At 44.5% G+C, this 26,773-nt stretch overlaps 1 protein-coding gene across 1 annotated transcript in view; it reads left to right on the top strand.

Moving 5' to 3' along the window:
• The window catches only part of HSF2BP (heat shock transcription factor 2 binding protein), a 58,314-nt gene extending 34,944 nt beyond the window's left edge, over window positions 1-23,370 (top strand). The window contains exons 7-8 of the mRNA XM_065397578.1: window positions 9,539-9,642; window positions 23,162-23,370. Of these exons, the coding sequence (XP_065253650.1) occupies window positions 9,539-9,642; window positions 23,162-23,370 (313 nt within the window). The remainder of the gene's footprint in view (window positions 1-9,538; window positions 9,643-23,161) is intronic.
• Window positions 23,371-26,773: the final 3,403 nt, after the last annotated feature.

The following is a 26,773-nucleotide window of genomic DNA, read 5'->3' as shown; positions in this document are numbered from 1 at the left end:
AAAAAGGACTGGCTCCTTACATAAATGCTCCTTTGGTGTCCTAAATGCCTTATTGCAGGCTTTTCAACCACTGGACCCTTTCTGGGCATCTGTCCTTTACGAGATCTGTGAGGAGGGCCACGGTAGTGGTGAATCCCAGCACAAAACGTTGATAACAGCCTGCAACTCACAAGTGCCATAATTGGTTGGGTTTTTTTGTCGTGGGAACAGGACAATCTATCAAGGCTTGGAGCTTGTTCAATAGGGGTCGTAGTTGGCTTTCTCTCATGGTGTAACCCAGGGGTCGGCAACCTTTCAGAAGTGGTGTGCTGAGTCTTCATTTATTCACTTTAATTTAAAGTTTCGCATGCCGGTAATACATTTTAATGTTTTTTAGAAGGTCTCTCTCTATAAATCTATATATTATATAACTAAACTACTGTTGTATGTAAAGTAAACAAGGTTTTCAAAATGTTTAAGAAGTTTCATTTAAAATTAAATTAAAATGCTGATCTTACGCTGCCGGCCTGCTCAGCCCGCTGTCAGTCTGGGGTTCCGTTCACCTAGGCCGGCAGCGGGCTGAGTGAGGCCTGCGGCCGGAACCCCGGCTAGCAAGGGGCTAGCAGCCAGAACCCCAGGTTGGCAGCGGGCTGAGCGGGGCCGGCGGCCGGGACCCCAGCTGGCAAGGGGCCAGCAGCCAGAACCCCAGACCGGCAGCGGGCTGAGTGGGGCTGGGGGCCGGGACCCCAGCTGGCAAGGGGCCAGCAGCCAGAACCCCAGACCGGCGGCGGGCTGAGTGGGGCTGGGGGCCGGGACCCCAGACCAGCAGCCAGCTGAGCGGCTCAGCCCGCTGCCGGTCTGGGGTTCTGTCTGCTGGTTCCTGCCAGCTGGGGTCCCGGCTGCCGGCCCCTCTCAGCCCACTGCCGGTCTGGGGTCCCGGCCCTGCCCACATAGAGTGGGTACCTACCTTCTCCCTGGTTCTGGCCCATTCTCTTCCTCTCTCTGCACTGAGCTGAGGGTGGGGGTGCACTGAGCACAGGGCTGGGGGTGAAGGAGCAGGCTGGGGGTTGGGGTGCAGGGTCTGGCCAGGAGCTAGAATGAGGGAGGGGGCTCAGGGTTGGGGCAGGAGGTTTGGGTGTGGAGCGCTTACCTGGGCAGCTCCCATTTGGTGCGAGGGGTGCAAGTGGGAATGTGGGGGGGGGGGGGTGCAGGAGCTCCCGTTTGGTGCTCAGGGTGGGGTTGTGGGGGGTGCAAGAGTCAGGGCATGGGGTGTAGGGGGGCTGGGTATGTGTGGGGAGTGCAGGAGTCAGGGCAGGGGGCGTGCGGGGGCTGGGTATGTTTGGGGAGTGCAGGAGTCAGGGCAGGGTGTGTATGAGGAGGGTGCAGGAGTCAGGGCTGGGGGCGTGTGAGGGGGGTGCAGGAGTCAGGGCATGGGGTGTGGGGGGCTGGGTATGTGTGGGGGGTGCCAGAGTCAGGGCTGGGGTCATGGGGGGGTGCAAGGGGCTGGGGTGTGAGGGGGGTGCAGGGGTCAGGGCAGAGGGGTGGGCTGGGATTGGGGGGGTGCTCTCCCAGCCCCCTGCCCTGAGCGGCTCATGGCAGGGGGCTAGAGGGATACGCCCTGATTCCATCCCCCTTCCCCAAGGCCCTGCTCCTGCCTCTTCTCCGCCTCCTTCCCGGTCTGAGCAGCGATGGCGCTGGGGCTCCTCTTCCCCCCTCCCTCGCAAGGGCCATCGGCGGCAGGGAGGGAGAGGAGGCGGGGCACGACGCAGCACGCTGAGGGAAGAGGCCGGGGAGGGGGAAGCTTGGCTGCCGGCGGAGCCTGCCCTACAGCAGCAGCCGGCAGAACCAAGCTTGCTTCTGCCCCATGCCCCCGCCAGAGAGAGCGGTAGGTGGGGGGCGGAGAAGAGCAGGCTGGGCCGGGCAGGATTTTTAATGGCATGCTGCTGCCTGCCGGGGTCCCAGCCATTGGTCCTGTTCAGCTGAGCAGGGCCAGCGGCGGCCGCAGCATGCCATTAAAAATCGGCTCACGTGCCGTCTTTGGCATGCATGCCATAGGTTGCTGACCCCTGGTGTAGCCTAAGTACGTGACATTGCGGTTCCCGGCCTTACTTCATCTGCGAGGAACTGGAGCGCTGCTGTGACCGTTCTTAAGCGACTGTCCCAGTCCTGGCTGGAGAGAACTATATCATCTAAGTAGGCCACTGCATACTGCCCATGCAGCCACAAGATTCGGTCCGTTAGCTTCTGGAACGTTTCTGCTGCCTCAGAGTGACCAAAAACATTTCTTGGACTTGATATAGACCAGTGGTGGGCTGTAGGTTGCGCACCACTGATATAGACCAAAGGTTGTGGAAAAAGCTGTTTTTCCCCCAGTTTCTGGCAAAGGTATTTTCCAGTACCCTTTTGTGAGCTCTAAAGTGGATATATATCTGGCAGCTCTCAGCCATTGTAATAGTTCATTCACTGTTGGCTTTGGCTATGCATTAAATTTTGAAATCACATTGACCTTTTGAAAATCAGTGCAGAAACATGTCATGCCAACAAGTTTTGGCACTAGCACAGTACTCCTCCATTCACTGAGTGATTCTTTTACTACTCTATGCCTCCTTTGGATGCCACTTGGAAAGTAGCAGTCACACAAATCCAGTCCTTTTAGCAGGAATGTTCAGTGACAGTCTAGTGGAGGTGGGCTCTCAGCCCTCCTTCTGGCAGTTTCTCCCCTTTTCAGAGTCACAGGTGAAACAAACAATCCGAAGGCAGCACAAGAAGTTAAAGGCTATGTCTATACTACCCACCGGATCGGTGGGCAGCGATTGATCCAGCGGGGGTCAGTTTATCACATCTAGTCTAGATGTGATAAATCGACCCCCGAGCACTCTCCTGTTGACTCCTATACTCCACCGGCGTGCGAGGCGCAGGCAGAGTCGACAGGGGAGTGGCAGCAGTCATCTTAGATTGATTCCCCCCCCACCCCAGTGTAGACCAGGCCAAAGAAAGGGGCCAAGAAAAAAAGAAAACATATAGGCAGTTCTGACCAGGATATTGACCTCTTTCTTCATAGAGGCCCTGGATGGGTTATAGTCCACCTTAGAATCCTCTGGGTCTCCAGCAAAAGCTATAGGATAAGTCTCTTCCTCCTTTTAGCACAGGAGATCTGTGTTTCCTTTTTGTGAGGGCAGAGGTTGCACTAGACATCAGGCCTTCCTGGGAGCTGGGAAGCATAGCACCCTGCATTCTTCCAGGGCTGTCCACTATTGAGGGGAACTTCCTCCTTTGAGGCTCCTTGTCCATTCCTGGCATGACTTGCAGGTGCTGCAGGATGGGGCTACTCCAGCCCCAAGCAGCTCCCTAACTCCTTCCATGCTGGTGTGGGGTTTACACACCACGTCACAGATTCATTCATTATTTACTTTACTGGAGAGGAAATATGTCCATTGGAAATAATATTCACAGCATCCATTCCTCACAAATATACTAGGTGTGGTTGCAAGGCTGGTGGCTGCATACCGATTCCCCTCAGCCAGTGTTGCAGGCACATCAGTGTCTCTGCAAGGTCCATCAAGCACCAGAATAATAGGCAATGTGGAGATGTGCCCATCACTGCCTTGGGAAGAGGTAGAGTTGCTGGGATGAATGGTATTTAAGGGAGGCTCGAGTATTAAAGTAGGGAAAAGAACTGAGAGAAATGTAGGACTCACCCTGTATCGCCATCCAAAATGAAAAATAATCTGTTAAAATACTATGCCTGGTTAGTTAAATAAATAGGTTACATATGTACCAAATGTGCATTTGTCTTAGGCCAGCAAAGCGTAAATGACCTCCTGCCACCTTATTACTCACAAGCTGCTATCATCAACATTGGTAAAGGGGTGTCTGTAAAGAAGCCCTGTGAGACAAATGAATCTATGATGCTATGAAATATTGAAAAAAAAATACTATGATACACAATCCAAAAAGGGGAAAAGTCAGACTTTCCAGTAAATGAAAAAATGAAACACATTAACATTCTTTGCCATTTTCTGAGCAATATTACTAATTGAAGCAAGTTGTACCTGGCAGGTATGAAATTCAGCTTGTCTTAGACATATGTATATGGCGCTTGGATACTATAGGGATTGGGAGCTTTAATATGGTGATGGTGAATATTAAGATACAGTAAATTAATAAGATAAATATTATTGATGTGAATAATCTTTGATTCATGTATGCAGTATTTTATTTTAGTAGATATTTGAATGTTGATCTGTGAAAAAGCATAAATATTGAATGACCATGTTATTAATGATTTGTTATTTATGTATATCATTACAGAGTGCCTTAGCATTACTTAATGTCTATCATGCTGTTTCCCAAGCAAAGGGTTTGGAAGTCAACATTCAAAATAGGATAGCCAACTTTCATATTATTTGGTATTTTTCTGAAAGCCCCAATTTCTGAAGTCATATGATTATGTGAGAATCACAACTTTCATTTTTTTAAAATTCAAGTTTCTTGCCCTCATGATTGCAGAGAAAAGCTTGAAAATGTGACCTCTAAAGCAGTTGTTCTCAAACTTTTGTACTGGTGACCCCTTTCACACAGCAAGCCTCTGAGTGCGACCCTCCCTTATAAGTATATTAAAAAGTGTTTTTAATTTAACACCATTATAAATGCTGGGAGCAAAGCGGGGTTTGGGGTGAAGGCTGACAGCTCACAACCCCCCGTGTAATAACCTCATGACCCCCTGAGGGGTCACGACCCCCAGTTTGAGAACCCCTGCTCTAAAGACTCAAAATCCATAAGGCAAATAAAAAGAGCCCAGACTTCTACAAATCTTTTGATTGTTAAGCCAATATTATGAGCTTTGGGGGCTGGCTCTTGATTTTTGAACACTTGGCAATATTGTCATCATTCAGTGTTTCAAGGGCTTCCTTTTGTAAATGAGTTTAAAAAATAAGTTATTTATTGTAAAGACAACGAAAGCTGATTGCCAAACAGTTTCTCATGGTGGTGTAATCTCCAGCTACCTCGCAACAACCATTTGAAAACATGTGCAAGTCAATCCTACAGACAAACCAAAGACTCAACAGGGGACATCTAGTTTGTAGAATATCAGTATATAAAGTCCATCAAACTGGGTTAGCATACAGCCTAGAAGAGGCACTGCACAAATTAATTTTACAGCAGTGCTACAATAAATTTTACAGTATCTTACATAATGCAATGATCATCTTTGATCCTATTTATATTCTTCATTCGATGAAGACTACTACCTAATATTTGGTGTTGTGACTGATATTTATGCTTGTTTGCTGATCAAGGTGGCTGGATTCATGTATGATTTGGATTCAAACCAAAGATTCATCACAAACCTGTTTTAAGTGACAAAAAACATTCTGTTCCCACTCGTGCCTTGAAACCTGGCTCTTGGGTTAGAGAGTTTGATAGTCAAACTTGTGAGGCCTGCACAGGTTGTCACACAATTTATTTTTAAGAAACCAGTACAAGTAAAAGCTGTAGAAACAAGTGTGAGTCCAGATTCCGAAATCAAATGACATCTTTTCTACTGACCAAAGGAAATACTGGTTTGAAACATTTTGGGATTTTTTTCAACTAATTACTTTATAAATAAGTGTAGCTACTTCAGAGATGTGGTGACTAAGTTATGCATTTCCAATTTTTGTTACTTGGAGGATGGGGGGAAATAACAAAAATAAGAGTGAGAGGAATATATCATATATACTCATTCATTAGCCCGTTCGTTTATAAGCCGACCCCCCAAGATGGATAAGGAAAAATAGCAAAAACTGTATGACCCTTTCATAAGCCGACCCTATATTTCAGTTGGAAAACTTTGGCTCCCAGCCTGTCAGGGTAAGCCGCTGGAGGGTCAGGACGTTTTGTTTACCTGGAGCGTCTGCAGGCATGGAGCCTCTCAGTTCCCTGTGGCCACAGTTTGCCATTCCCAGCCAATGGGAACGGCGAACTGTGGCCACAGGGAGCTGAGGGGCTCCATGCCTGCAGATGCTCCAGGTAAACAAAACGACAGTATATTAGATATTCAATTAATGATTCCATACAGCAGGGATCGGCAACCTTTGGCATGCGGCTCGCCAGAGTAAGCAGTCTGGCCGGCCGGGCCGGTTTGTTTACCTGCCGCATCCAGAAGTTTGGCCGATCACGGCTCCCACTGGCCGTGGTTTGCCGCTCCAGGCCAATGTGGGAAGCGGCGCGGGCCGAGGGATGTGCTGGCCACCGCTTCCTGCAGCCCCCATTGGCCTGGAGCGGCGAACCGCGGCCAATGGGAGCCGCGATTGGCCGAACCTGCGGACGCGGCAGGTAAACAAACCGCCCCGCCCCGCCAGAGTGCTTACCCTGGTGAGCTGCGTGCCAAAGGTTGCCGATCCCTGCCATAGAGTTTAAAATCATTAAATTTTGGTGTAGACCTGTTTATAAGCCGACCCCTGCTCTTTGATGCGTCAATTTTTTACCAAAAATATTCGGCTTATGAACAAGTATATACGGTAATAATAGGGAGAAGAGCAAAGGAAAAACAGTGTGTTTATATAGAGAGAATATAAGGAGCAGTAGAGCTGAAAGTGGCATAAAGAGTTTTTCCACATTATGGTGTTGTTAATAATATATTATTACTTTGGGCTTAGATCTTCTGAGTGGCTAGCAAAATGGGTTTAAAACTCAGAAACTTTCTTCTTCTTCTTCTCCCCACAACATTCCAACATTTTTAGCTCACCACAACCAGTCCCTCTGCTCCACACAAAACAAACAAGCGAAAGGAAAATACAAACTAGCAGTGTCCTTTTACATCATTTTAAATCTGTTTGACATTTTCATTGAGGAACAGATTGAAAGACCATGTCCAAAGATATTAACCTTTTCTGTTGTAAATGTTTGCATTTTCATTCTGCTGCATAAACATTAAATGTAATTTGACTTTAAAAATGTGTGTGTGATGCCATGTCAAATTTTTTGATATATAAATAAAAGATGTTTTTTCTAACTGCTAGTCCCAGAGACTCAACCTGTGATCTGAAAGCTAAGCTGGGTTCTTTCCTTTTCAGACATCAACACCAAAAATAAAAAGGCCAACAGAAGCCTTCAGTTACATCCTATGAAAACCCACTGAAGGCTTGTGGGGTTGCACAGGTGTTAAGGTATTTGGAGGCAGTGAAGTTATGCAGGTATAACTGAGAGCATCATTTGGTTTACATCATCTTTGTGACTGCTGGTGATGTGTGCAAAGGCAAGAGTGCATTTTGACTCAGATGCAGATTGAATTTGCAGGGCTGGCAATTAAAAAAAAAATCTTTTTACCTGTAGACTGAGCAAATTTGATGTGGAATCCATAAGGCACAATAGATCCATGATGAAATTTAAGAGTCAAAAATACATTTTTCACAGTATAGCCACAGTTTAAGGACCAAATTGTCTGGCCCTGTGTGAATGCGAAGGTGTTTGGGGGAGCACATGGAGACATTGACAGGGACAGTACTGTATGGCTGGTGGGTGCAAGTACTGAACTAGGCTGGCACTGTCAGGAACGATCCTCTCTGAACTGGTGAAGGACTCCTAAACACATTTCAGAGGGTGGCAGAACAGTGGCTTCCTTCTCAGTTCCCCTATACAGGAACGGATGAGTTCCCATCCTGTCACATTATGGGGGTCGTGTTAAGTTGTACTTGCAGGGGCCCTGGGTAGATGCTTGAAGGATGGCTTAAGTCGTTTCCATATGCCAGGGACAGATTCTGTGCTGTACTTTCTGGGAGGTGCAGCCCAGGGGGCAGTGGTGGCTTTACATCACCGTTGCATCCTCTGGCTTCTGGGCTGCTGCCAGGGCCCCTGGTATAAATTAGAACAGCCCTGCAGCAGTCCAGAATCCCTTGGAGTACTCTGCGCTGTGGGTATGTCCCCTCCCTCCATATCTGCCCCGGTGCAGGCCCTATGCTAGGGCTGATGAGGGAGGCTGCATAAGTCCTATGCTGCTCCTATTTCAGGGGACTTCTCCAACCTCTTGCAAGTCCTATATGTTGCCAGAACTGGGGCCGGAATCGTCCCCTTCACTCTTGACATGTGGATTGGCAGTCAGCTGAGAATACAGCACACTCAAGGCTTGTTGCTTTTCTGTGGCTGCAACAGTTACTCTTAGTGGCTTATATATGTTGGGCCTGAATTTTGCCTGGCTTCTTCATGCCTAAGCAAGGGTGAGCAGGGCAACAAGAAGTGTGTCTTCTCCCGTAATACCCCCTTACCTTCTGCACAGATGCCAGACACACAGTCCTTATGAGTCCCTTCAGCACAAAGACTATTAGAGTCCAGTGCTGTTGCTAGCACTAGACTTAGTGTGGGATGAAAAAAAGATGGGTGTGGCCCCAACCCTGTCCACAACAGCCAGTGGAGTTGGCTCAGTATGGTGGCAGAGGATACCACTGTGCCTTCTTTAAGGGTGGCACTCCAGGAGGCATTGTGTCTGCTTGGGATAATTTCATGGTCCCACTGGCTATTAAGACACATTGTTTGGCAAAGAGTAAAAATTTTATTAAGATGATGTTTAAAAAAAGTGAACGGTACAGAGTTTAAGCGTAGAAGTTTCAGGTTATCAGGGAATAACGTACAGATTATCAAGGGGTGCGAAGTTCGATTTAAGATCAGATGGCGTAAGGAATACATCATCTGCAATATACTACAATGGAGTCTCACCTTTTCTCTCTTAACCTCTCTGTCGGATTTTATTTTAGAGTGTGCTTTACCTGTAGCCTGATCCTTTAAAGTGTTGAGTGACCTCAGCTCCCACTGAAGTCAGGGTGCTCAGCACCTCTTAGATTCGGGACATCTCCTTTATCAGGATGTCTTCCAGAGAACAGATTTATCCTAATAAGGAGAATGATTGACTGCTGCTTTAATTGGTATAGAATTAGCATAAACTTTGTTTGACAGGGACACGAGTGGCCAGTGTCGGATGATTAAGAGATGCATAGCTAGGTATTAAAGTTGTGAAATTCTAAGCTGCTGTCTTTTTTTTAATACAGAAGTTGTCAAAGATCAAAAGAAGAATGAATGAAATGCAGCAAATTTCATTTAGTTCTTTTGATTCAGTATAGTAATTGTTATAAAATCTTTGCAGCCTTTTATTTGTTTTAAGTGGCCCTTTCATTTGTTGAGACAAGCGGCTTAATCAGGATGATAGGCTGCCTTCTGGGGAGTCCCAGTTAAGAGGATTCTGTTGCATATGGTGAGTGATCATGTAAGGCCAAATTCTGCTTGCCCTACTCATGTGACTAGTCCCATTCAGTTCAGAGGAATTTAAATGCTGTCAGATTGGCTGACTTTTACATGATTAATATATTTTGATTTATAAATTTAAATAAAATCTCTCACATTGTTGCATTCATGTAGCTGTATGTATATAACATGACATAGGTACGTATCTTGTATCTTATATATTGAGTTTGAAATATGCATCAGGATCTAGCCATCTGTAGATGCTCATCGTAAGTATTGGATGCAGTTATTGTAATGATGCAGTTTAAGATGCAATTTAATCACCTTTTTAATTTTATTTTAGGCTAATGCTGATGTCACTGTACAATGTGAGCATCAACTTGAAAGGCTTGAAGTACATTAGTGAAAGTCCAGGTTTTATTCCATTACTTTGGTGGCTATTGAACGGTAAGATTGTTACAACAGTTCAAATTGTGGACTTTTTGATAATAGCTGTGAATAGATACAGATAATAGCTGAGTAGAAATTCAGATCTGTGACCTTGTTCTATTTATGAGATAATAAAGGTCCAAAGAGAGGGAAATAACTGAAGGGATGAATATAAGTATTTCTATCAATGATTCTAGTGTATAACATTCAATTCATGTAAGAGTTATTGATGGCAGTATCCCAATGGGGGGAGGGGAGAAATCTGATAAAGCAAATGGAAGACAGCCACCTGTACTTGCATCTATGGACTTTAAAATAATATCGCTGATCTATGAGACACTATAAAAATGTAACTGCTGAAAAGTATGTACGGTAAGATCAGGCTTAGTCTTTGATCTTGAAACAAATTAACCTTTGCAACTAAATGCATCCCTGGTGTGAGTCCAGCTCCCATTGATAAGATCCAGCATGGTCTAGTGGATGGGGCATTGGATTGAAAGTCAGGAGATACAGGGTATATTCTCAGCTCTGCCACTTGTGTGACCTCATGTAAGTAAATTCTCCTCTGTGTTGGTTTCTCTTCTCACATGTCTTTTCTGTTTAAACTAAGCTCTTCAGCACTGGGTTTGTCTCTGTGTTTGTACAGTGCCTAGTGCAGCAGGGCTATTGTAGTACAAATAATAATAATAGACGTTAATGGGAGTTGCACCTGCTGATGCAAGGATCAGATTGATGCTTGGAGTTGTTTGATCTATGGTATTTCAATAAACTTAGGGATTTCCTATATGCTACATGGCTCTCACATACATTTTTATGTACAAATTATGTACTCAGGCTCATTATCAAATAACTTTCTTCAAAGGATCACAGTTAATTAAACCTCACAACACCCCTATAAAATATCATACTCATTTTATAGATTTATACATAGTTGGGGGAGATGAATCGCTCAGTGGAGGAACCTGAGTATATGGTCTTTTGCCCTACAGTACAAAGAAACCTTACACGCATTGCTCCACATTTTCTTCTTTATGACAAACTAATATTTAGGTCATTATTCTAACAAAAATAAGGTGACTGAAGTTCCCAAATGTCCCATTCAAAAGACCTTGATAGAATAAGTTAATCTTGCTTGGAGCTAGATAGTTGATGTGATTTTATTTTTTAATTAAAGTGCCTACGGTCACATAAGCAGACAAAGTATGATACACAATTGATAGTATTTAATTTGCAATTGTTGATGGGAAAAGAGGTTGAAAGGCTGTTGTGCATTCTAAAGGTGTTGCTCATCTGTGTCTGGAGTGAGGAAAAAAGACAGGCTTATATAATACCTTTACTTTCTGAAGCTGAAATTCTTACATTCTGAGAAAGGACAAGGATTCCCAGGCAGTGTGCATCTGCCAGTTCAGATTCCTGAGTGCTGGGAAGGCCTGCTTCCAGTTGACAGAGGTGGGGAGTAGTTTGTGCAACTAGACCAACAGTACTGAACAGAGGATGAGCCCAGGATCTACCCTCACTCCCATCATCTTCCTCAGCAGGAGGTCCAGGCAGCTTTTTCTGCGCTCAGGACTTTCTTCACCTTTTCACCTGTGTGATAGGAGCGCTTTTCAAAGGCCAGTGTCTCTGTGGTGTTGTCCTGGATAATGCTATTATATTATCTGCAAATATAAAGAAGCGCCATCTTTCTCAGCAACATACATTTCCTTTCTGATACAAAGCCTGTTGAGACTCTTCTGATTTCTTAGTGCTTCATTCCTCCGAATACAACAGGAACGTCTCATCTTCTCTCTTACAAAGTGCTAGACCAAGAACACCTTTCTCTGTTAATCACCACATTAAGCATCAAGGAGAAGTTGGCCCAAGTGTTACGGTTTGGGAGTAGACTCAGATTTGCCACTTCTCCTGGGCTAAAACAATTACAAGAAAAGGAGCATACAGGGAATTCATTGGGCTATTCTCTGTGTGACGGGGCTCAACTCACCACTGCGGCACCTCCTGCTGGCTGTCCTGGGAATTAGCTGGTGGTTGCCAGTGCGCCCTCCTCAGATGGTGTCTTGCCTGTCGTCATTCCTGTTTCCTCATGCAGGACTCGCATCCTCTTCTGGACACAGTCCTCCGGCTGTGCCTCACTCAGTTCTTTCCCCCCTTCCAGGGGACCAACAGTCCTCAGTCCAACCACTTGCCTCGGTGGCAATCTGCAGTCCAGGTTCTAGCCACTTGTCTCCGTGGCAGACTGCAGTCCGTGCACGGGTCACTTTCCTCAGTGGCCAGTGGTGGCAAAAGGGAGGGGAGTCCGGGCCGGTTCCCTCCTCCGGGCCCCAATCCAGGTACCCTATAGCCAACAGCCATGTACTGCCCCTCCTCCAACTCCACCATCTCCTTCCCTGGCCCACAGCCCTAGTACCTCCTCTGCCCTTGTATCAGGGCCTTAGTTTGGCAGCCGTCAGCCTGGAGCTTTCTCATACTCTGCTGACCCCACCCAGCACTGCTCTGTCCATGGTCCTTCTCCCTCACCCTTCAGGGAGTGACTGCCACCTCCTCTGCTCAGCAGCGCCTTCTTATATGGGCCAGCCTGGCCCTGATTGGCTCCTCCAATAAACCTTCCCCTAACTGGCTGGCACTACAAGCCTTTTCCTTATTGGCTGCCTCCTGCACAGCCTCCCCAGGGTTGCTTTAAAACCCCTTACATACTAATGAGGGGCAACTGTGCCCCATCACACTCTGATAGTCCCCTTCATTCTTATCTCTTTATGGCCACTTTTCTTTTTTTGAACACAGCCAAAAGATTGGTGCTGTTGAATTTGGACTCAGAGGTGTTACAGAATTTGGAGGGATTATCGCTGTGCCATATTCCCCTCAGCTCTAGGGAAATTACTCAGGTATTTCATAAAACAAAAGAGGGCAGGAAGCTCTTGAGTGTTCTTAGATCTCTCTTCTCTCAATTTTCTCCTGAAGCGATCACAGTTCCATTTGAAAACCCTTATTGTTGATCCAAGAAGTTTCTGCAAATGACTATCTCTACTATATAGATCTCAACGAAAGATACCTTCATATTCCTAATACTCCCTGCCATCTTCAATATTTGCTTTTCATGACTTGATCCTAAACTTTTCCAATATATAGCTTTTCTGTTTGGATCATCTGTGTGTCTCAGAATTTTTTGAAGATCCAGGTCCTTCTCATGGTAGCACCTCTTTTAGAAGTCATCTTGGTTTTCTATTAGCTCAATGTCTTATTAATCAGATCCTCTAATTCTTAGATTCTCTAATTCTCACAGTAGCCAACTCTCAAACAATTCAAATTCTTCAGACTTTGAAATCAGTTTTCAGAAGAGTGCCCTTATCCACTTCAGGACTGCATTCATTGCAGCACTCATTTAATGACTAAGTCTTCATCCTCATGCTTAAAAACAAATTCCTCCAAATCAAGTCTCTCATGAGTAGCACAGTGAATTTATATTTGTCTTTAAGTTTAGAACCCTTTAAGATTTCTTATAAATAATCTGATAAATATATTTTAGTGCTTCAGTGGACCATCAGTATAAGAAATAATTTGCTATTTCTTCATTGTTCTGTTAGTTGTATTGTGATAGTGCGCAGAGTTCCCGGCCATGATCGAAGTCTCAGTGTGTGCTAGGTACTGTGCTTAAGATTTTACTTAAACAGCTGTCTAGTTAAGAGGTACATGTACAGTGCATCACTTTGCCATGTGAAAGACCTCTGGACTCTCACTTCCATGTCCAGTGAATAATCAGGTATGTTGTGGAGGAGATGGGACACATTCTCAGCTCTGATGTGAATCTAAAGTAGCACTATTGGCTTTAATGGATTTACACGTGGAAACTAGTTTTGGTCCTAACAGATAGGATTGCTGACTGGCTGATCTCCTCAGATAGCAATGAGAACAGTCCCCTGACAAAAGGGAAGATTGAACTGACATCAGTTATACAGGAACTGGAGTTAAAAAAAGAGAGTATAAAAGGGTATGTTACATAGAAAAAGCAAACTTTCAATATTAGGACTTGTTGCAGCATAGCTCATTCTTTGTAAATGCTTTCTGTGTTAGCATTTTCCCCACTGCAGATACTTTGTTTATTATGTTTCTTCTTATCTCTTTGGCCCTATCAACAGTAGGGTAATTTTTCAAAATCTCTCTGCTACTGCCGACACTGGTTCAGGTCTACAGGCGTTAGCAATATAAGGAGCCTTTGTATGGGTGGGCCATCAGCTTGCCTCACCATTAGCTCGACCTAGTGTGATCATGGGTAGTGAGATAGTGCTTAAAATGGGGGCAGCAGCTGGTGGCCCCTCCACACTAGATCTCCCAGGATTGCTAACTCTGGTGGTGCTGAAGTAGTGTTAGCCAAGATGTGAAACTTTTGAAATATTGTCCTGGCATAGGCAGAACCTTAAACTCTATTGCAGATCATTTGCCAACAATAAATACTGCATCCAGGTTGGCCAGGAAATGTTACAGGCACATGTACATTGGATTCACACCACTCACAGAGCCAATTGTAGATAGGCGGTTTCTCATTGATGTAATGCAGTTACTTAAACTCTGCTGTAGGGAATAGTTCATCTGAGAGCACACTCCTAATGACAGATGTGACTGTAAAATCTGCCTGCTTTATCAGCTGTTTTTATCAGTGACTGAGTGCCAGTGACATCAGACAGTACCTTGTTAGCAGTTAACAAAACATCAGCACAGTTCCTTGCTAAAATTGCATCAGTATGTTATAACTGTGGTAGGCTTATATTACACATGCTGTTCAAGACCAAGACAAACAGCTACATTTTTTCCCCTTAATGATTAGACTTGAATATGTTAGCTAAGAAATGTGTGCGCCTGTTGTTGAGAGGATGTGATGAAGTGATATGATTACAGCTAAGACTTTTTTTGGCTTCATGTAAATAAAATTACTCAACTAGTATAGAAATGACTAATTCTGGAAGCTATTGAAATAAAGATAATGCTGAGTAATGAAGATCCCTGCCATACTTACTTTCCTTTTGCCTGTTCTCTACTAGAATTTATTTTCTTTTAAAAGAGAAATCCTTAATGAAACTGGGGAGACCAAAAAAAGGGCTGTTTGAGTATATTTTAAAATCCAAGTAGAAAATTACAAAAATATAAATATCCCTAACAAGCAGATTTCCAAAACCATATACAGTCATGATAAGGTGTATATGTGTGTGTTTTAACATGTATCCATTTGTGTAACTCTAAGTGTCTTGCAATACATGTAGAACAATAGAAATCAGAGACGAGAGATACTGAGTTTATCTTATCCATACCTCTTCTGATGCAACATTATATTCACCAAGTGCCTAATATATTCTTCATTCAAGTGATTCAATCAATAGGGATTCTATGACTGCCATTGGAGACTCTTTCCAGAATCCAGTAGATCTCAATGGAAATTTTTCCTATTGTGCAACTAGATATAATTTTCCTTAGCTTTGTTGCATAGTGTTATACCTCCTTAGGCAATTCCTCTCTTCCTTAATATGTACACACTTCTAATGTTTGCAGATTATACTAATGTAAATGCATATAGTATTTGCTAACATAGCACCTTTCATCAAGGATTTTAAAGCAACTTATATATACTAAGCCTCACAATTCTTCTGTGAGGTACTAAAAGTCGTAGACTTGTTTTATAGGTGGGCAAACTGAAACACAAGAGGGGTGTGACTACCTATATCCAGTTCATTTCAATAAGCTTCTTTTCCGCCTCACTGGACCATATTTTACTATCCTTACTCTCAGTACACAGCACCTTTCTCCACGACAGCCCCATTGCAAGTAATGTAATGTTCAACACAAGTAAAGGTAGCAGAACCTGGTCCTGTGTTAGAGAGAACAGTTTGGCTTTGTCATATTCTTTTTGAAATGTATGTGTTTGGATTTCAATCTCAATTTTGCCAGAAATAAACAATAAAGTCTTAGAAGCCTAAAGACAAAAATTGAAGACACATTTACAATCTTTTTCTCTTATTTTGGATAGATCTACAATCAGAAAAATAAAAACTTCTGAAAATGTTGGATTGTGGCCTGTATTTTTAAGAGTATCCACTAAGGCCTTGTCTACACTACGAGAGTACTTCGATTTTAGTTAATTCGACTATGTGGAATCGATATTACTAAGTCGAACGTGTGTGTCCACACTAAGGACAGTAATTCGACTTTGTGAGACTTTGTGAGTCCACACTAACGGGGCAAGCGTCGACATTGGAAGCGGTGCACTGTGGGCAGCTATCCCACAGTTCCCGCAGTCCCCGCTGCCCATTGGAATTCTGGGTCGAGCCCCAAATGCCTTCTGGGTAAAAAAATGTGTCGAGGGTGCTTTTGGGCGCCTGTCGTCATCCGTCCGTCACTCACGCCCTCCCTCCCTCCCTCCCTGAAAGCGCCGCCGGGAAATCAGTTCGCGCGCTTTTCTGATTACTGACAGCGCGGACGCCACAGCAGTGCGAGCATGGATCCCGCTGCGACCATCGCTGCAGTTGTGGCAGTTCTCAACGCCTCGCAGCTTCTCCTCCACCTGTACCAGAGGCAGCTGCAGATCAATCATGAGAGGAGGCTACGGCACCACCGTGACGGCATGAAGTCGGACACTAGCTCCGACCTCTCTGAGAACATGAGACCCAGCGCCCAGGACATCTCGCTGTCACTGGGTCTTGTTGATACTGTTGAACGGCGATTCTGGGCCCGTGAAACAAGCACGGAATGGTGGGACCGCATAGTGCTGCAGGTCTGGGATGAATCCCAGTGGCTGCGCAACTTTCGCATGCGGAAGGGGACTTTCCTCGAACTGTGTGAGTTGCTGTCCCCTGCCCTGAAGCGAAAGGACACCCGGATGCGGGCAGCCCTGACTGTCCAGAAGCGAGTGGCCATAGCCCTCTGGAAGCTCGCAACGCCAGACAGCTACCGGTCCGTCGCTAACCAGTTTGGCGTGGGCAAGTCTACCGTGGGGGTTGCTGTTATGCAAGTAGCCAAGGCAATCGTCAAGCTACTGCTATCTAAGGTAGTGACCCTGGGAAACGTGGAGCTCATCAGAGATGGCTTTGCCGAGATGGGATTCCCAAACTGCGGTGGGGCTATAGATGGGACTCACATCCCTATCCTGGGACCGGACCACCAGGCCAGCCAGTACATCAACCGAAAGGGCTACTTTTCCATGGTGCTGCAAGCACTGGTGGACCATCGGGGACGTTTTACCAATATCTACGTTGGATGGCCTGGCAAGGTTCATGACGCTAGGGTGTTCAGGAACTCTGGTCTGTTTAGACGGCTGCAGGAAGGTCTTTACTTCCCGGACCACAAAGTAACTGTTGGGGATGTGGAGATGCCTACAGTCATCCTCGGGGACCCTGCATACCCGCTAATGCCCTGGCTCATGAAGCCCTACACTGGCGCACTGGACTCAGGGAAAGAACTATTCAACTACCGGCTCAGCAAGTGCAGAATGGTGGTGGAGTGTGCTTTTGGCCGTCTCAAGGGGAGATGGAGAAGCCTACTCACTCGCTGTGATCTCAGCGAGACCAATATCCCCATTGTGATAGCTGCTTGCTGTGTGCTCCACAATTTGTGTGAGAGCAAGGGGGAGACCTTTATGGCGGGGTGGGAGGTTGAGGCAAATAGCCTGGCTTCTGATTACGTCCAGCCAGACAGCCGGGCGATTAGAAGATCCCAGCGGGACGCGCTGTGCATCAGGGAGGCTTTGAAAGCCAGGTTCCTGACTGAGCAGGGTCTCCAGTGACTGTTTACTTTGTGGACACAGATGCTGAACCTGCCCCCGTTTCTTTACCCAGTTACTGTTGACTATCCTTCCAAGTTACATACCCCCTTCCCCACCTTCCCAACAAATAAAATCTGTTCCGTTTTGTTAATGAACAAGGTTCTCTTTCTTACTGTTTTCGCGGGAATGTTTTAAACCGGGGACGCAGACTGTGGCGGGGGGCGGGTTTAGTGTTTTGATGCAAATGATGCTTCTAAACTCCGGGAATGACAGGCTCCGCAGTGCTGGATTGGTTGTTTCAACGCAGCCTGCCAGCAGTCCTGGGTGGGACTGCATGTATGTGTCGGCCAAGTGACTTTCTGGCAGGGGGCGGAGGGTAACAGATCCCCTGCTGCGTGGCTCTGTGATCCAGGATAAGGACCGCGGCATAAGATCTCTAACTGCCCTCCCCCGCCACAAAGTCACAGATCAACCCCCTCGCACCCCAGAACATGAAAAACGCCTCCCAGACTGACCAGGGTAACTGGTGACTGTACTGTGTATGTGTCCTGATGCTGGACCTGCCCCCGCCTCTGTAGCCTGCTACAGGTGACTGTCCTGTCCAAGTAACAAACCCCTTCCCCCCCTTCAGACAGAATCCCCTGTAAAAGACACTCTCGGAAACAGTACTTAACAGAAACAGATGTTTTATTATGAACCGCACATGAAAAGGGGGGGGGAGGAAACTTGGACGTGGGCTATTGTGAGATGGGTAGGAAAGGACTTTTCAAACTTTGGAACGAGAGCCTTCCATTGCTGCAGCAGTATGCAGGGGCCGACTGAAAGTTTTAACGGCCCTTGCCGCCCCTCCTTCTTTGGACTTTTGGTGAGGGGGGTGTGGGACTTGGTGGCGGGGGAGGGCGGTTAGAGATAGACAGCAGCAGGGCTCTGTCCTCCTGCCTCCGGTCTTGCAGAACATCCACTAGGCGCCGGAGCGTCTCCGTTTGCTCCCTCATTAGTCCAAGCAGGGTTTGAGTAGCCTGCTGGTCCTCCTGGCGCCACCTCTCCTCCCGTTCCATGACTGCTCTGTGCATTTGTGACAAGTTCTCCCTCCACTGTGTCGTCTGGGCTGCCTGCTCTCGTGAGCACTCCATAAGTTCATAAAACATGTCTTCCCGCGTCTTTCTCTTCCTTCTCCTAATCTGCGCTAGCCTCTGGGAGTGTGATGCCAGGCTGGGTTGGGAGACAGTCGCAGATGTGTCTGTGGGAATGGGAAAAAGGGAGTAAATTCCTGAGACAGATAAATGAAGTTGCTAACAAAGAACATAGTCTTTCTCTGTGAACCACACCATGCACTGGACCTTTCACATGCGCACTCAGGACAAGGTCGAATTTTCTGCCCTCGCCTTCATTGCCTGGGGTCCTGCAGTTGCGATCAGAGAAGCGTTGCAGGACACCTCTACCTCTGTTGCAGGAAAACATGGTAAGCCGTAGACTTGTTGCAGCTTAAAAATGTAATAGTAGCACTGGGCTCCTTTCGCACTGAATGCAAGGCCACTCTCTGCTGGCAGCAATCAGGGAAGCATGAGCTCTGCCCCTGTCCCACCACCTCGCGGCTGTCCCCGGGAAAGCTCCCTGTATGCTGCCCCTCTGCCGCCTTCACCGCGTGGCTGTAAAGCAGTCCCAATACTAACATTCCCCTCCCTAATTTAAAGCAGGGCGTCATGTGTGATATTACACTGATGAGGATCTCGGAGACTGAGAGGGGAAGGATGCTTCGTGAGACCATGCAGAGGCCAGGGCCGTATGCCGCCATGCGGTGCCGTGCAATGATCCCGGACTACCTGATGGACTCATGGCGTGGGAACGTGTGTTACCACGGGGGACCGAACAAGATCGCCCTGCCGCGTAACCTCATGCGCATGCTTGAGCGGTACCTCCAGGAGAGCTATGCCGAGCTATCCCAGGAGGACTCTCTGTCCATTCCCGGGCACATTGACCGTCTTTTCATTTAAGTGCAGCATAAGGGACTACAGAGTGGAGCGTCCTGTGGTGGACTAATCATGAATATCCGGACATTATTTGATTTTCTATACATAGTTAGGACTAAATAGTTGACTAAGCCAACTAAATCATGAACAACAAATTGCTAATATAGTTAATATTCCCGTTTTGTTATAAATAAAAGTTTCTATGTTTAAATGAGTGACTGAAAAGCCCATTCTTAACAATATAAATATTCCAGTTATGTTAAAATTAATTGTTTAGATGTTTAAAGCACTCACTGCTTGATCCTTCCCCTGATTCGGTGTCCGGGGTAAGGGCTGTGGACGGTTGGTAGGGGATCTTGGTAAGGGTGATGAAGAGCTCCTGGCTGTCGGTGAAATCAGCGGTGCAAGCGCTGTCGACTGCCTCGTCCTCCTCATCTCCTTCCTCATCTTCCCCGTCAGCTAACATTTCCGACGAGGAACCGGCCGTGGACAATATCCCATCCTCGGAGTCCACGGTCACTGGTGGGGTAGTGGTGGCGGCCGCACCTAGGATGGAATGCAGTGCCTCGTAGAAACGGGATGTGTGGGGCTGGGATCCAGAGCGTCGGTTTCCCTCTTTGGTTTTTTGGTAGCCTTGTCTCAGCTCCTTGATTTTCACGCGGCACTGCGTTGCATCCCGGCTGTATCCTCTCTCTGCCATGGCTTTAGAGATCTTCTCGTAGATCTTTGCATTCCTTCTTTTGGAGCGCAGCTCTGAAAGCACGGACTCATCGCCCCACACAGCGATGAGATCCAAGACTTCCTGATCAGTCCATGCTGGGGCCCTCTTTCTATTCTGAGATTGCATGGCCATCTCTGCTGGAGAGCTCTGCATCGTTGCCAGTGCTGCTGAGCTCTCCACGCTGTCCAAACAGAAAATGAGATTCAAACTGGCCAGACAGGAAAAGGAATTCAAATTTTCCCGGGGCTTTTCCTGTGTGGCTGGTCAGAGCATCCGAGCTCGAAGTGCTGTCCAGAGCGTCAACAGAGTGGTGCACTGTGGGATAGCTCCCAGAGCTATTACCGTCGATTTCCATCCACACCTAGCCTAATTCGATATTGCCATTTCGAATTTAGCGCTACTCCTCTCGTTTTCGAGGAGTACAGAAGTCGAATTTAAAAGAGCTCTATGTCGAACTAAATAGCTTCGTGGTGTGGACGGGTGCAGGGTTAATTCGATGTAACGGCGCTAAATTCGATATAAACTCCTAGTGTAGACCAGGCCTAAGTATGGGTACCCTAATTTGTGGGTGCTTTCAGCGGTGCAGAGTAGCTGCAGTTCTCTGTGACTTCAGCTGGAGTTGTGTGTGCTCAGCATTCTGAAAATCAGGCCTCTAGTTGTTTTCAAGCTGATCACCCAAAATTAAGGGACAGTTTTGGAAATTTTGCCATAAATGACTCACTTAAGGTGACACAGTATTTGGTAGCAAGCAGAAAATATGATGAGATGAGGCCTCCATTATGCTAATTACTGTATAGACCAGTGGTTCTCAACCTTTGCAGACTACTGTACCCCCAAGAGTCTGATTTGTCTTGGGTACCCCGGGTTTCACCTCACTTAAAAACTCGGATTTCAGCTTCAGCCCAATGCAGTGGGGCTCAGGCTTCGGCTTCACCCCCCACGTGGTGGGGCTCGGGCTTCAGCTTTCTGCCCTAGGACCCAGGGACTCTGATGCTGGCCCTTGTGACCCCCTTAAAACGAACTCACAACCCACTTTGGGGTCGCGATCCATTGTTTGAGAACCACTGAAAATATAGAACTATATAAACAAGTCATTGGTGGAATGAAATTTGAGTTTGTACTGACATCACTGGTGTTTTTTATGCAGCCTGTTGTAAAACTAGGCAAATTTCTGGATGAGTTGATGTACCCCTTGGAAGACTTTTGCATGCCCCCAGGGGTACATGTACCCCTGGTTGAGAACCACTGGTATAGACACATAGGCCTAGTCTACACTACAAAGTTCTGCTGACATAGCTATGTCAGCTAGGGGTGTGAAAAATTTAGCCCCCCAGGTGATATAGTTATGCGGGCAGAACTCACAGTATAGACGCAGCTAAGCCAACAAAAAAGTGCTTCTGTTGGAATAGCTAACATGGTTCTGGGAGGTGGTGTTACTGTGCTGGCAGAAGAACTGCTTCTGTGAGAATACACAGTGTCTGCATTAGGGGCCTAGGCTGGCATAGCTATGCCAACATAGGCTCTGTAGGGTAGACATGATCATAGTCAGAGACTGTCACTGCCCTTATGAGCTTACGATCTAAACAGAGGAGGCAAAGGGCGGGAGAAAGGAAATATGTTACCCCATTGTACAGCTGGGGAACTAAGGCACAGAAAGATTGTGACCTGTCCTCAGTCACACTGGAAGTCTGGCAGAGTCAGGTTTAACTAACATAGTGTTAAAATTGCAAGAAGCCACCAGTGCTTAATGCCTGTTCTGCTGAACTGCTGGCAGTGCCAGTGGGAATTTCATAAAATTCCCCATCTAGACAAAGCTTTTGTCATTTTTTGACTATATTTCTCATCTTTCTAAGGCCTGTTCTGTTTCCCTATCCTGTTTGGTGTTTTCAACACCTCCCAATTTAATGTATGTGATGCATTAGTTTAATGCATTCTGCTTACCCTGATTTCAGATCATTAATAAAGGTGTTAAGTAAGCTGACTAATAAGAGAACCTTGTTCTAGCCCACTTGACACCTCCTTCCAGCTCAAGGCATTGTGATTTATCACTGCACTTGATTTGTGGTCCTACTGCAAGACTTCAGTCCCCATGGCAATGCTGGTATGCAAATTAATTTCAATTAATTTTTCTCAACATTTTCGTACAACACTCTGTCAAAGGCTTTCCTGAAATCTAGGTATGACAGTGACAGACATAGTAGAAATGCACAGCACCTGATACAAATAAATAGATATTTTAGCTATAAAATACATTAGAAAAACAAGTTTGGAATATGCAAAATAGAGAACATAAAAATAAAAGGAGTCACCTACTGGGTGCGTCTAGCAAAGGCACAAACAGACACCCAACAAACTATTGGGTATAATTAAAATAGAATCACTCCTAATATTTCAGTAGTAATAAATGCATCCTGTTCCTTTAACAATGGAAATCAAAATTAATTGTACATCTTCCTAGGCATGTTTTTCTGACATGTTCCTAAGCAGTTAAACCAGATTTGTCCCACTACCATAAAATCAAATATACCCAACACTTCAGTTTGTGTCAACTGAATTTTTAGTATTTGGAGGACTGGCATATTATTACCAAGTGTATTTGATTAAAGTTGAGGTTTTATTGAGTTTAAATGGAATCTGAATCTTATATAGATAAAGAAAAGCCTTATAAGAATTGCAGAATGAGTGTTTTAAAACAGACTAAATAGTAATGGGACATAGTTTATCCTGCTCCAAGTGAAACTGCAGCAAACTAAATCTTGGCTACTGACAAAGTTGTTGATAAATCCACATATCTGTGGGATTTGCTCCATTTGGAGTAAAGAAGAAGGGAACAAAATATTCCTGATTACCAGTTACTCCCAACCACTGCTTAGCACAGGGAACGGAGGAGGAGTGCAGTGGTGGTTTTAAGCCACTTTTATATCTTCTCATATTCTGGGGCCGGCCAGCCCCAAAGGGCCATTTCAGCAGCTGAGAATAGCAGAACTTCAGCCACTCTCTCTTTACCAAGGGTCCATGGGGGATGGTGATGTAGAGCTATAATGTTAGTCCTGGCATAAGGGTGCATGTAACAAGTAGCTGGAATCGTTTCTTCCTCATTTCTAGACCCAGATACAGAAGTATGTCTGCATGTTCTACGGCTTCTCCAGTCTGTGATTCTAGAGCCAGAAGTTTTAGCAAAGTCAGCGCCTGAGATGCGTGACACCTTGCCATTTCAACGTATCATAGCGCTGTCAAAGAGCCGCAACGCAGAGCTGCAAACACTGGCGCAAGAACTGCTTGAAGACCTCAAAATCCTAGAGTGTGAAGTGTAGAGACATAGTCGCTGGAGTATTATGACATCAACTGTTTACATTTTCCCCATATTTTTATTCTGCAAGTGTATGCAAAATATAGCAGCTTAAAAATATACAAGTAATTAGTAGAGGTGGACTTGGATTGAATCATTTCAATCTAGCTAGTTACCTGTATCAGAATCCCTGCCACTAGCCAGATAACCCAATCCAAATAATACGTGGAAAAAAACAACAACATGTTGTTTGTTAGGTGCCTGAACATAATCCTAGAAGAGCTCCCAGAAGAATGACAGGTTTAATTTATTTCATAGGGTTTTGTTGATAACGTGTTTCAAAAGTGATCCAAACCATATGACCTGCTGGTGATACATAGGGAATAAAATAATCTGAACTATAGGCAGCACATTCTTTATTTTCAAGGATAGCCAACCTTTTTGGTCCAATTCAGTCCATCTCTAATAATTAGTGTGCTAAAAGTCAACTTTGATGCTTTTTATAACTCTAGTGTTTCAGAAGACAAGAAATTTCATTTTTATTTTTATTGTTTCTTTTCTTTATCCTTTCTAATCAAAGACAATTGGAATTGTGTGGAGTGTATTAGATTCTGCTTTAGAATTTTTCATTCAAATTCAGTGGAGCTGCTGGAGAACTGAGTTTGCAGCTGCCATGAATAATAGCAACTGAGCTTCCCATAGGCCCTGCAGAAGGGAAAAGATTGCTGTGGTCTCAATATACCTAGTTCCATAGCCAAAGAGGCTAAAATTAATTACTGCTCTGTCATGAACACTGGTGTATTTATTTGAAATTCTCATTATTTATTAGGGCTAAGCTTGCTTACATCAATTAAAAAAAACCCAAACCAGCTATATTATATACTTTGTAATGCTATGATTTATGTCTATCAATAACGCTGTCATTTCCAGTTTTCTTGTGTTTGTAACATAGCTTGCAATGTGACAGTGTTGGAAACAGTGACAGATAAGATGCATACTTTTACAGAAACAACAACTTCCTCTTACCCACTGGTGTTATGGTTCTTCACCGATGAAGCCAACACATTAAGAAAAATGAAGATCCCAACATATTAACAAAAATGCAGCATTGGTGTCTTCTACTTTTACATCTGTGCAGAAGACTCAGAACACAATCTTCTAAAATCAATTTTAGACAATTTTGGTGATGTGTCTTGCATCTGCATCACGCTACAGCATTTTTTTTATTATTCAAATAGCACAAGACAAAAAACAATGTAAAGCTTAAAAGTTCCATCCCTGTTCAGCAAAGCACTGAACATAGGCTTAACTTTGATTTGGGATTTAACCACAGGCTTAAAGTTAAGCACACATTTAAGTGATTTGCTAAAGTGGGGCCCCAGTGCCTCTGAACTCATTGATGACACAATGCAGCATAATTGGTTACATTAAATCAAGTGCAAGTCAAGTCAGATACATAAAAAGAATCCTGTAGCTACTTCTTTTTAATATATATACAAACTTGTTCTGTTTAGGGTGGAATCCTTAGAATAAATGCATTTTGTCCCTTAATTAGCTGTTATGGCTAATGGGTCGTTTTATAGCTGAGAAACTATAAAATGCATTAGATAAAGACATAGTTGCAAGAGCTTCCATGAAAAGGGGTTTTGCACAATGCTACAAATATTCAATGTTAGAAAATTAGTAGAAATGGATGTAAAGCGCCTCGTTGCAGAAATTTGCCAATATACTAAAAAATTCAGTGGATCCTAATTAGCACTGAATGAAAAAAATACAATATATAAACTTCCCAGAATATATGCCATAAATCAAAGGGTTATCACAAAATATGAGACTGATATCACAAATGAAGTTAGATAGGGGTGAGTAAAAGAAAAAGATGCCAAGAGCACTTAGTGGGACTCATACTATTTCTGATCCAAGAATATACAATACTCACTATGTGCAGATGTTGATCAGAGTAAAATCTCACAAGTTATTAAAATATGTTTTCTTTGGATTTGTTTTCTTACCTTGACCAAATACCATCCCATGATGAAATCAAAATGGTGATAGTCTCTAATTTCCTGGACTATCAACTCAAGAAAGTGTTTAATTTTAAAGTATAGTAAAAGGCAAAAAACAAAGTCTAATCACATACTTTTCAACTGAGGGGTGTTCTCCCATTAATGTTTTTAATCAAACCATTGGAAGCCAGTAAGCAACAGGAAAAAAAAGTGTGACTGTCTGCGTGTGTGTATGTAGGCACGCTCAGCACTTCCATCCACATTGGAGGCTTTGGTAAAAACCTTACAATTTTATCTTACACGTTTATCGTACCTAGTGTTACTAAAGCTGGGAGCTCACCATTTGAAGAACTGTGTCAGTTACACCTGCTCTGAATTGAATGTTTTTGTAGTGAATAGTCTTCATTTAGTTCCTTGATTTATCTCCATGTGACCAATACTGGAAATTAAGCAGTTAATCTGATAGTGAGCATCAGTACATCTCCCAGCTCCCTTTCTCCAAGATTTAACTTGCTGGGGCTGTGGTCCCCCATAGTCAGACGTAATGCTACTGATCCACCAACTTTGAGGAAATGCCTATTTAGTTTTAAAAGTTTAATTGTGCTATTTTAATAAATAAGTAAAAGTATAGCTGGCTCTGAAAAACTCACTGCATCTTCTGAAACACTTGAATTATGAAAAACTCCAGAAACAAACAGGGATAAAACAGATAATGTTTTAAGATCGCTATTACATTTTTAAACAAGTTTTTATTGACGTGTTCAACCTGTTTATTACAGTTCTTAGTGAAATTGTTGTTCATTACTTGGTTTTATGCAAATGAAAAGGTATTTTGTTTGGGTTTTGTTGGTGTAAAGGAAATGATAGTTCGGTATATTGCTTTTTTCAGTTCACACAAAAAAATTTGAGAGTCACAAGGGCTGAACTGTTTTGAAGTCAGATGAACCTGTTTTAAATTTGTTTTTCATGAAAGCCTTCACTCTTTAAATATTGTGGTGGAATAAATAGTACCTTACTAGCTGTAGTACTTATCAATAGCTTTAATACCTTGTTGCCGTCTTTTTCTTCCTGTATCCCAGATTCAGTAGGCTCAAGAGTCAACCTCCTTCTCCAGATTGCTGAGATCTGGAAGCAATCTGTTTCTGGTTACATTTAATAGAACCTTTTGTAGTGGGAGTAAAGTCTGATGGCTTCCAAACACAGATCATCTGACACACCCTAGTTCTAGTTGTTTTCGGTTTTGATGTCCGTTTCACTAGTAATAAAACAAGGCAAACAGTTTATCTTATCTAGTGTTAATAAAGCTGGGAGCTCACCCTTTGAAGCACTGTGTCAGTTACACCTGCTCTGAATTGAATGTTTTTGTAGTGAATAGTCTTCATTTAGTGCCTTGATTTATCCCATGTGACCAGTACTGGAAAT

The sequence above is a fragment of the Emys orbicularis genome, chromosome 1 (genome assembly GCF_028017835.1).
Source record: "Emys orbicularis isolate rEmyOrb1 chromosome 1, rEmyOrb1.hap1, whole genome shotgun sequence".
Classification (NCBI taxonomy): domain Eukaryota; kingdom Metazoa; phylum Chordata; order Testudines; family Emydidae; genus Emys; species Emys orbicularis.
This window is presented reverse-complemented; position numbering and strand designations above follow the sequence as displayed.